The following is a 12,568-nucleotide window of genomic DNA, read 5'->3' as shown; positions in this document are numbered from 1 at the left end:
AGATTAAAAATTTGAAAATGTATTATGGCTCTATAATATGTTTAGTGAATTTGCTCCTTTACACTGCACTGATATGTAAAAACATTAAAATAATCTTTTTGAATTGCCCTTTCAAAAATCATCAGGTTCTCTTTTGTCTTCTGACTTCTTTATTTATTTTAATTATAATATTATATAATATGTATTTTTAGACTGAGTATGTTGAAAATAAAGCATATTGAAAACGTAGGATTTAAAAATTGCAAAAAAATATGGTTCAAGTGATCGGGAGTCTTTTTTCATTACATCTTTCATATTCGCTTCGCGATAGACGCGGGCGTTATGGGGCCCCCTTAAGCTCTGGACCCTCGGCGATTGTCGGCCAGCCGACCTGGCCAGACCGCCCCTGCTATTGAGCTATAGTTGCCGGAACATCATCTTGAGGTTATTGCTCATAGACTCACAGGCTGAGTAAATTGAGTTGACTGGGTTTTATTTGAGATCCACTTCTTCAAAACTTTTTTACCCTACTAAATTCAAGTACCTTTCCAACGCAACCGAGGTTTGACTCTCATGCATACAAAATGAAATGCTTTAAAAACAGCATATTTTTAAGATTATTCGCCACGATGAAAAAACCTACTGAGGTCACATTCCGCAATAAAACTTTCTTATATCAATTCATGGAATAGTTGAAAAATAGTGACGTCAAGAGTTATATATTTATTAATTCTTACGGGCCACTCGAATTTCTGTATCTATTTATAGACATGTCAAGGAATGAAATAAATATTAATGGAATGAACGCTGGCACTTAGACGAGTACAAGAGATAATCCACTTCAGATCCATCCTCTTACGAGATAATTTGGGGGCTAGTAGCACTTTACATTGTGCCTTCCGAATTCTAGCACACTACAGAAAGGTGAATTAAATGAAGTTGGTGGGTTTGGAGTGGAGGGTTAACACCTCAGATTTGCGTGGTAATATTATTCGTAAACTTCGCTCGCACCCCATTTTTAGTAGATGAAGACTCTTAAAAGTCCGATATATGAATCCAGTGGCACTCCAAGATCAGACTCCCGAAATAAAAGCCAGGCACGCTTTAGTGAAAGATATAAAATATTTAGTATTTTGACCCAAATATCAGTTATCTTTCATGCTGCAATGAGCCCTCCGAGGATGGAACTCAATAGGTAGACACTTTGCAGAGAACACTGTGATGCATGATTAAAGACGTGGTGATATGCAAGGTTTTCTCCGACTCCTATAGATTTTACGTTGATCTTCAAGTTCAAATGATAAACAAGAAAACAAAAATAATGAAAAAATTTAATCTTTAGTTAGATATATAGCCATCCAAAAATGACTTTTTTCGTAACGCTGTCGCTAGATGCCCAATTGAAATACTAAATCGGAGGTATTTTTTTAATTTCAAATAATGTTGTTACTCCTTTGTTTAGACTTATTTCTTAGACTAACTAGGAATATATAACTGACAGTGAAAACATTTACATAACTATCGACTTCATATTTTTTTACTTTGAATTTTTCAATTAGTCACCAAAAAATAAAATGATAAAAGTTTGATAACGAGCAAATATATAAAAAATATCTTACACAATAATGTTACGGCAAACATTGCAAATTAATATTTTATTTAGTACCCCTTGCATTTTCTTTACACGAGTATCAAAATTTTCAGAGAAAATCATCTCTCTTTAATCGAAATTTGGTCCAAATTGTATTGAATGTTTTGAAGCCAGTCACATAGTGATTTAAGCAAATGTTGGTTTTGGTTACCTCTCCTAATTTGTCCGTGAATGAAATTAAGGAACCGATGAACGATTTCCTGATGTGATTTCTAGTTTGAAGCATTCACATGCGCGTTCGAGGCACATGAGCGACAGAACAGGAGCGCTAAATTCATTGAGGCAATTTTCTGATGGACTGTGAAAGAGAAAAACGCTTCCCTCAATTGAAAGCGGCTAATTACGTGTACACCGCTGATGAGGTAATGATACGAACATGACGTCTAGCAAAGACAAGAGGAAGGGTGGGAGGAACTTGTTATTTCTAGTACATCGGTCGGCCGGACGATGCCGACCACTTGGTTATGTCGTCATGGTTACACCGATGTTTCATATTCAATGAGCGGCTTAGCGGTGTCATTTTGAACGTGGAAATTACAAGTTCACCAACGGACATCCCAGTACCACTCTATCCAAAATTGGAACACAGGAATCGCATTCCTATTTTTTTGCACATGGCTCGCGAGTCGATTCCAGGCGAAAATGAATTGATGCGGTCTCGCTGCTCGTAAGGTAAGTGGTGACGTGTTTCGTCCCTAACTGCAGGCCAATCGTAACAAACAACGGTACCCGGCAGAGAACTAATTCGCAGCAAATACGCGCGGGGCAACGAATATTGACGTAGCACGAGCAGTTGCCAATTGCCTGACTCAAAAACCTTATTCGTGTGTGTGTGAGAGAGAAAGAGAGAGAGAGAGAGGAAGACCCTTTAAAAGCGGGATGTGGTATTATTACGCGTATTAAGTCGACACAACATGAATGTAGGTCAAGGTGAGAGTACAGCAATGAAAAAAATAACAGCATGCTTTAATGGAAGCGAATAGGAGCACTCGTAAAAAAAAACAATTGAACACTTAAAATTGGTCGATATGAAAGTCGTTTAAAAAAATGCTCCCCGCTATTTCGAGATGGAAATAAAAGTTTTCTAGTTTCACAACTCCACTTTGTTTGCTTTTATCCTCAATTATCACGAAGAAAACACCTGGGACTTATTAATTCGGCCAACTAACTCCGCAACTGACTGTACAAGCCTATTTTTAGGGAAAGTACAGCGATACAGTGGTAATTATTTTGTCGATAATCATATTCATTAAAAACCGCTTAAATCACTGAGATAAAACGGTACTGCAGAAGAAAATTATGATTATTTTATCTAATATAACACAGACGTTCCCCAAAAATAGTTTTCATAAATATGTAAACGGAAATTCTATTTTCATCAGTCTCGTATTGTCACCACTCATGGTAAAACAATCAAAAATTGAAAATTCGTTAAAATTATGGAAAACATGATTTGCCTTAAAATTAGACACATTCATAAAATAACTATGGGAGTAAAAAAATCATTAACCGAATTATTTACACCTTTCGAATTACCTTTCTACATGAGCACTTACCATGCTGATACTGTACTGTACGTACGAATCTACGTGTACTGATTTTCAATACTTTTGTGCTATTCCTTAACAACCAACCTTTGATGCGAGGAATAAGTGTTTGGTAGATATCATTTTAATGAATGAATTTAGCTTTTGATATTTCGTTTGTTTATTTAAAGATTAGCGCTTAAAAAATTGAAAAATACGACTTTATTAAAAGACGGATGGCGTAATATTACGCCCGCAGCTTAAATCGAAGTATTTCACGTGGCGTAATATTACGTCAATACCACGCAAAGTACTTGGTTTTATCAAGTATTTTTTTCGTAATTTTCTGATTCATTCGATACGCAAGATCTATTTAATATTTACTCCTTTCTAGACAGACTACCAGAGTGAACGAAAGATAAATGAAAGAAAATTTCACAGCGCACAGAGATGGATTGGGAGTCTTGCTGTGTGAAGGGTGAACTATCTTGTTAAAAAAAATACGGCCGTCGATTTCCCGTATCAAGAAAGCTAAAATATGGGGTAAAAAGATAAGAATGGGACAGCAGATAAGAATGAGACAGCAGATAAGAACTTCATACTTGTTTTCCTGCAGTTGCCTGTGCACCAGGGATGGCTACAGAAACTAAACGAAAATCAAAACCAGTAAAATTTCAATAGTTTCTTAAATAAAAACTTGAAGCATTTACGTGGTGGAAGGGTTCCATATTAACAATGAAAACACTTTGTTACTTCCACAAAATACACAGTTTCTATTTATTACCGGTTTCGGCTATTACACCAAGTATTACATCAAGTATTTGAAAATGGTGTAATAGCCGAAACCGGTAATAAATAGAAACTGTGTATTTTGTGGAAGTAAAAAAGTGTTTTCATTGTTAATATTCAATAGTTTCGTTCCCAGGAGCGAAATGTATAAACTAAACGAAATGGATTTAAACCCGGGGAGCTAAACTCATGGTCGTAACGAAATCGGAATCAAAACTACTTCGAGTTGAAACTAAAGTAAAACTTTGCGACGAAACGAAACGCAGATAATGTATCGCACCGCAGGGACCACGTGCTTCACCTTCGAGCGGTTTAGTTTCGACCCACACACCGAGTACGAAGTATGGTTGAATGAAGTAGAGGTTTGGCCTACCGCCATTAGATGCATGGGGCACTCATATTTTTACCACTAACAGGATAACGGTGAACGCAAACTGCACATTCAATTTTTAAGCTCAATTTTTCAAACTTTGTAAACAAATGACAAACGTTATTATTCGAAACTATTCTTTCTTATCCCCCTTCATGATTTGCCTTAAACTTCTGGAATCGAAACTTAACTATGAGCAGCGGGGTTTCGATTAATTTTGTATCATTTCTGGGAGTTAAGTTTCGTCCCGGGTCGAAACTAAACTCCTTGGTGATTTTAATTTCGTGCAGGAACGAAACTAAATTTCGTATTTTCCTTTTCCATCAGGTCGAAAGGAAACATTTTCGTTATGTTTCACTTGCAATCCCTGCTGTGCACACGAACATATACCCCCACGTAGTAGCGGATCCAGGATAGGGACAAGGGGGGACTAAGTATGGAGTATACTCCCCGGAGTAATGCGGGTCCGAACAAAAATAACCATTCTATCTAGTGAAGAAAGACCTAAGGTTTTCCCGGCGTATGATGATGTTGAAGTTGTTTCGGGTTTTCCACCGGGTGAGGTTCTCCATCTCTGCCAACGTTTCGATGGCCGTGTCGTCCATCGCCATCAGGGCATGTCTTCCAGTTGAGTGATCCGACTTATATAGTTTGGACTCCTGATCAGGTGACTCGTGATTGATCCGCCTTTTCCCGCCTTTTTTTTTGCCCGCCTGTACACCCCCCCCTTTTTTTGCCCAACAAAGAGTACGGCCTAGGGGAATTTATTTTCTTTCAACTCATAAACGGCCGTGGAGCGTTCATTTACCTATATTTTATACGTATTTATTAAAGTAAAGTAAATTAAATTAATAAATATCATGATGCCTCAATAAAGGAACGAAATATTGGCGAAATGAATGAGAAACATATCGTATCCACGAATGCCAATGCGAGTTAAAATGAATTATAATTACAAGATCATATTTCGAAGTTTTCATGGAAATATACTTCGTCTCTCATACCAACCTCCTCAATTACTCCACAACCGTTCATATATACATACCTGGTGTAGCGCCCTGGCCCTCTTGTTCAGCTCGATGCCGCCAACGTAGACCGTCTCGGCGAGGTCGAGGTATCTGGAGCCAGACCCCGTGAGCGGCAGCCTCAGGCTGGACACGCGCCCGTCCACCGTGATCTCGAGGTATGCGGGGTTGAATTGAACGGCAACCGAGTGCCACCGGCCGTCCGACACGGTGGCCTCCGACACCAACTCCGCGGGCCCGTTGCCCTTGTCCACCGTGAGGCGAACACGACCCTCCCAGAGCTCCACGCCCACAAAGTCCGACCGGGAGGAAGGGCCGGTGTTGTACAGGAGGGTACCCCGACGAGACGACGTCTTCAAGTCCAGCTGCCACCTAAATCGATTAATATACATTAGAATTATCTGAATCAATTGTTTGTTCAACTCGTGGATTTTTAATTAAAGTATGCCGGGACTAGCCACGGTGATAACTTAACGTAGACACCCAAGATGGACCAATTGTGCGAGAAATCCACAGAGAAAAAATCATTCGCCTACTGCCTATGCTAGCGAGTGATTTTAGCTAGTAAAGATACTCGGTAGCTTAACTGGCTAAAAGCACCCGACTGGGCATCCGGGTGCGAACCCCGGTCAAGGCGAATGATTTTTTCTCTGTGAATTTTTCGCAAAAATACTGGATTTCTCTTGTAACTTCCAGAATTGAGACTCTTTTGTTCAAATATAATGACACACAACAACAATAACAACACATCCCAAAGATCCAAATGTAAAAAGGGTCGGTAACCCCTAAACGGAATCTTAAATCCAATGGAGTACCTACCTATGTTCCAAATTATACAAGCACCACAAAAATTGTATTTTTGTGTAAAATAAAGAAACATAATTATTATTATAATTGGGACCGAAACCCATTCGGTAATAAAAAAAATTGGATAATCGATTTTTTTCCCGAAAACTGGGATATTATGAAGAAAGATTTCATTTTCAGTGCTGTATGCATTTTTAATTAATTTTAAATGTAAAAAGAACACTTTTAAAGATTATTTTGCGCATACTACTGTACGTAAAAGTGTTTCATTTAAGTTGTTTAAGAGCAAACGCTTCGCTAGCTGATGGTCCCATGTCTACTTAAACATCCACATTATCGTCATCTTCTTCCTCAACAGATTGTTCCCTCACATTTTCAAAAAGTTTATCATCATCAGCGCCTATACTACCTTCGTGGAGAGAAAAAACTATAAGGCAGAACCGTTAATTTGCAAATTTTATAAGTTTTCGGAGTAAAAAGTTTTTTTTTCTGAAAGCGGATGTTTGGAATTCGGGTAGTTGGAGTTCCACTGAATTTTCAATTTTTAAGGCCGGGTCTTACATAAACTTAGCAATAATTATAAATTTAACTCTTAAAAGGGAGGACCGAAGTTATGTGCTTTTTTAAAGCACCGCGAGCAAAGAATGTAATGATCAAGATAGAAGTAGGTAGTCACAAGCCTGTGTAAGTGGAGCGGTTCGACTGCTTGGACAGAACACAGAGGGAAATCTGATACAGCAGTGATGACACTAGGAAGAGGATTGCGTTACCAAAGATTAATTATGAGAATGCTTGTACGCCTAAAGTTATTTTTTTTATCACTGACACACTCAAGTTAAAAATTTTTCCTTTTCTTTATTTCTTAACGTAATCCTTAGGACTTATAATTTTATAAAACGATATTAGTTTAAATAATAAAAAAATTAATAACATATGGATTGTTCAATTAGGCCCGCAAACACAATTCAATAATATAATTCGGGAGATGGAAAGGAAAGATTGTTTATACAGAAAAAATCGTCACCAACCAGCCATTATCTCGGAAGTAGAAAATAAGAATATTAAAAAGTTTTCGCCCAGTTTTCATTAGTTAGTGACATCATTAGATTTCTGTCCCATTTACTAGTTCAGAGAGATATTCTCGTCCTCACACTAGGTAAGGAATCCTTCACGACGATGAACCACGGGATGATCGTGCACAAGGCGAAGGAGTATCTGAGAAGCAGTGATTCGTTTGGTATGAGCTCGGGACGTCATAAACCCACCTTCGGAAGGCCGCCGATTTTTCACCGCGAATCGCTAGAGAAGCAGGTGTCAGATCGAAAAACGGTAAAGGGTCTCTTCATTTTCAAAACTATACCACGATTTGAATAACATGGTGAACAAGGCGTATGCCTCGTCGTAGGAAAAATACCATTGTTTGGGTTTAGCGGCAATCGAAAAAAGCAGCTGTACATCTAATTTCAAAATTGCTGTTTTTACGATCATACTATACGTCGGATTTACCAGAATTATTCTGCTCAAACCAGAAGTTTGATAAGTACTACTATGCTACCCCCGTTTGGCCATCTTCAATTTCATAACCAATACTGGTTGAGTTAATTAAAAATATATTTCGTGTATTGAACGTAGTCTTAACTTGTTCCAGTTTCGTGGTGAAGGCATACTGACACATTTCCGGAGGGTTGCCCGATCATTCCGGTTTCATTAGTTAACGTAGGTTTGTAATCCAAATTCTTATTTATCTTCACCATAGCCCTTTGTCTACATCACCCTTCAAAACTCATTATTGTGAGGTAAGATTTGGATTCATTAATACGTAAACCAGCTTAGGGTAAAGGGAAGATTACATCAGTTACTGATTGCCAAAAAGCTGAATTCCATAAATAAATTTTAATTGCAAACGCCATTAAGGTTAAGTTAGGAAGAAGTCGAGCAAAATTATTTTAGATTTGAAAAGTTTCAAAATACAGAGAACAAAATTTCATCATTGAAATCTGAACTGTGTTTTTAGACTCTATAATTACGTAATTACAGGCAAAATAATGGGAAAATGAAGAGAAAGAGAAATCATTAGTGACGAGATAAAATTAAAACACAGGAGATAATTAACTAATATACGAATTTGATTGACTGGGCTGGTTTTGAAAGCCTTTTGAATTAAAGTAAAAAAGGCTAATGAAGCTGAACAGTTTAATTATTGAGATATTTTAATCATAAAATATGGGGTTTGGGTTTATGACGAAATATCTCTGCAAACGTACAATAACCGTAATTTAATTTCAAAATACGTATAATGAAACCAAATTTCCTTGTTTAAGAGTCATTTAAGAGAAGAGAGCCTGGCAAAATGCCGAGGTGAATGAATTCATTTTGAAGTTTTGTCTCCATAGCATAACGTTCCTAGTTTATAACAGCAAATTATAATTTTGATTATGATAGCCAAATATTTAAATGCAGGTAATACAAATACAACCTCATTTCAACACTTTTGAGTTTTTCAATGTTTGCAAATTGGGATTACTTTTCATTGCATATTAGTGCTATCATGATTCGCATTACTTCGAACCTTTTTCTATTCTATTTGATACGTTGACAAACATATTAAAATAAATGTTACTAGGTAATCCAAGTGAAAATTTCGTTCTTTTACGCTAGCAGGGAATAAGTATGTCAAGGAAACAGTGCAATTGGGTTTTAAATAGAGAAGAAGATTAAGTACTTTTCAGTAATACATTAAGTACCTTTTTCACACTTGTTTGTTTGCAAAAAAAACACAATTCACGCTTGCACAATACAGTCTAGAGAGAGTATGTTACCAGAAGGAACAATCATGACGTCATTGAATTCTTGAATACTTTTAACACAATTCTCTAATTTATCGGTGATAAATGTAATCTTATCCTTACATACGGTTTTTCTTTTAGAGAAAATTTAGCATTATTTATATTTCATACATTTTATTTATATTTCATACATTGTGAAAAAGGAAAAGTCTTCCCATCATCATACGTATCATCGGTTTATTCCTTTTGTATAAATGCAAACCTCGAATTCCTGTAAATGGTAAATAGATATGGTATCTTTTGTATATGTATCACGCTTCAGTCACTTTTTCTTTTATATTATGTGAAATTTCCCAATTTTATTTTTTCCAAATTCCATTCTGCTCTAGATAAACTCTTTCCTATTTCAGGTCTAGTTATGAATTGAGTGGAAGTTGTTGTTGCAATGTGGATGATACTATTAACTTTTTTATGAAGTTCCTTGTAATATATCATTATTTCTTATAGTTTTCTAATTGTAAAAGCACGAAAAATGTGTTTGCCTATAAAGCCTTTAGGAACATAAGGGTCCACAACAATAAAAGTTTATTATTTAATATTTAACATCTTTTTCTCATGCACTGTGTTGAGTGCTTGACGCCTGAAGTATGAATGAGTATTCCTCACCCGATAAGTGATTTGACGTACACTCTGGTGAAAAGAAATAACTGTACTCCTAGTTAATAATGAAGTTATCCAGCTATAACCAGAGGGATGCCAAGAAACTTCTTATGATAAAAGAGGAGTAAATATTAAGCAAGAATGTCGGTAGTAAGCCGGCGTTTCTTTTTTATATAAACCATAAGTTAAAAATGGGTTTTTAGCCTCGGAGAATACGAACTAACCTTAAATATTTTACTTTTTTTAAATAAATATAATTTTTGTTACGAAGCATGGAGGCCGTAATACTCGCATGTTGAGTCATGACTCTATAACTTCGCCTGGCGTAAGAGGCATCCACAGTTTCAGCGATCTAATTACTTCAAATGACAAAAGTTGAACGGTAGCAAGCAGCAAGATAGTGCATTTCAAGAAGTCATCAAACGCTTCACCACGAAACCAACTTAAAACTTCGTTCGCTTGCGCATTTCCTAACGCTGCCGGCAAACTGCTCTCAGGATTTCCACATCAAACAGCTACGTGCGACGCTCAGTTTAACGACCGAAGTGCTCAAACAGGAGGGATTTCACGGTCACAAAGCTTGATAAACTTCTGGGAAGTTTTATGTCGCCAACTGCCGGGGCGAATCGCAGAAGACACGGATTCGAATCGTATTACATTCATGGCAATTTCCTTCCCGTTTCGGTCTCCATAGGAACTCATTTCGCTTCGAAAAACACGAAGCTTTAAATCAGCTCTCCATTGTTTGCTTCCTCTTCTTCTTTCTCAATTTAATTTAGGATTCAGTCCGTTCACTCGTTTTTCTGAAATAGTTTTTCCTTTTCTTTCTTGATTTACCACTCTTTCACTCATCACCACCAATTAAAGCAAAAGAAAATGGTAACCACCCATTAGGCAAAAGAAAATTGCGGATGAAAACATTCGTGTATTCCACTCTATGGATCAATAGCTTGGACAGTCAGAAAACCTGGATAGAAAATACTTGGAAGTCTTCAAGACTTGATGCCGGTGGTGTGTGCAGAAGATGTAATGAGCAAATAGGGTGAAAAAGCAAAGAAGAATACCGAAGAATAAGATAGGGAACTATGGAGTACTGTACGCCAGAGAAAGACCCTTGGGAAAGATCATTTTATAAGGCATAGAAGATACACGACTAATATAACGGAAGAAAAGCTGAAGTAAAAGTGAACCGAGTAAGACCTAGATATAAGTTCTTGGAACCAACACAGGACACAAGGGTTAAGAGCGTTAAGAGTATGAGGGAATTGAAACTAGCTTGTGAAAAGAAGAAACAGAGGACTGCTTTATGCCTAATGCCTATGATTTTAGCACTTACAAGAATGAATCATGCAAAAACTGAAATCTACTATTTTCTCTAAAATTTCATTCAGAAATTCAAGTACATGTTCTAAAAATTTGCACAGTACTTCTAGACTATACTTTATAAACCTTGACTAACTTGTGGATATTAAAACTCATGAATTTCTTCACCCATGACAGGTATTCATCTCATAAGACAGGGATACAATCCTAATTCAAGAGTAAAATCGGCATAAAGAACTTTGAAAATATAAACATGATTTGGCTGTGTCTTTAGCGTACCCAATGTGAGTACATATATAGAAATAAAGCGAAATATTTCACGTGTCTACCATATTTTCCAAAAGTAAAGAAATTTGACGCCACGAACGGTAATTTTGAGGAGTTTTAAACTGCCAACTCCAGAATATTCGTGGACGGCACGGATTTGAAGGCATGATATTCATCGTTTTGACCTCGAAAGTTACTTCACTTTTATGAGCTCGCTACTCTAAATTAATTCATCATTCAACTTTTTTTTCCTTTCGTTCATTTTTCATTTTGTTGCTTTCCACTTCCACTCTGATTTTCACGACCTGACGAATTCATTTCTCAAAAACAAAATTAAAAATCAGAATGACACATTATTCGCCATATACAAATTCCCTCACTGATTTTTAGACTGCTTCAAAGGCAAGACCAATCAATGAAAAACTGAATTACCTGTCTAAATTTCACATTTTTTAAGCCACTGACGCATGGTGCTAGCAATGAATGCTGATGATGAAATAGACTGACTGGGCGTGAAACGAGGAGATATACCGAAGAGAAGGAGAAATAGGGGAGCTACATAATGCCATACGTCGAAGGAAGAACTGGAGATGGGCTAGATTATACGACATACTGACTACGAGCAACATGCAATGTAGGTAAAAATAGAGGGACAGATACCCAGAAGAAAAGTTTCGAAATATTTGATTGGGGGAGATGAAGGACAAACGAAAGAAACTTGGGACACTTGGGAAACTTTGGAATTTGGGAACTTGCTTTGGAAAGACGAAATGGAGAGGAATGGAGTACCAATCTCATAATTGCACGCCCTGCTATGAACATATAAAATTTCCTCTGGTCTCCACGAAATGAAAAATCCATGACCGTGAAACGGTTCTCTTGGCAAAAAGTGAGACGAACTCACTTGCTTTTGAAGCAAGATACTAGGGCGGAAAATATTCCTGATCGTGTACTTCACTTTTTAAGGTTTCGCATTATCATCGACGTCTAACAGTTCAGATCAAAGCGTATCTTTGAGACTTCATTAACCCATTATTGCCCAATGACAATGGGTCGTTAGCGACTGACTTTGAAAAATATTATAACTCATAAAATATTTTCGAATTTAGTGTTAAAATTTTTTATTGGTTTGTTATAACATTAAGCTTATGTTATTCAACGAGTTTACGTATTTAAGCGCAAAACAGCATTTACAGCATTAAAAAAAACTTATTATGATGCAACCGTGCCTCTCCTTGAACAATTAATGCTTAAATATTATTATCCATGAAATATTTTTCCCTAATGGTCATTCTTAACCAGTATAACTTCAAAGAAAGTAATAGATAAGCTTTTTTTCGTATAAGTGGAGTGGGAACAAAAATATTAGGGTTCAATCTTGCATG

General features: G+C 36.8%; 1 protein-coding gene across 1 annotated transcript in view; it reads right to left on the bottom strand.

Annotated features, from left to right (window-relative positions):
* The window catches only part of LOC124168708 (chondroitin sulfate proteoglycan 4), a 73,637-nt gene that overhangs the window by 36,389 nt on the left and 24,680 nt on the right, over positions 1-12,568 (bottom strand). Inside the window, exon 5 of the mRNA XM_046546974.1 lies at positions 5,361-5,712. Within this exon, the coding sequence (XP_046402930.1) occupies positions 5,361-5,712 (352 nt within the window). The remainder of the gene's footprint in view (positions 1-5,360; positions 5,713-12,568) is intronic.

This window comes from Ischnura elegans, chromosome 12 (genome assembly GCF_921293095.1).
Source record: "Ischnura elegans chromosome 12, ioIscEleg1.1, whole genome shotgun sequence".
NCBI classification, from domain to species: Eukaryota; Metazoa; Arthropoda; class Insecta; order Odonata; family Coenagrionidae; genus Ischnura; species Ischnura elegans.
This window is presented reverse-complemented; position numbering and strand designations above follow the sequence as displayed.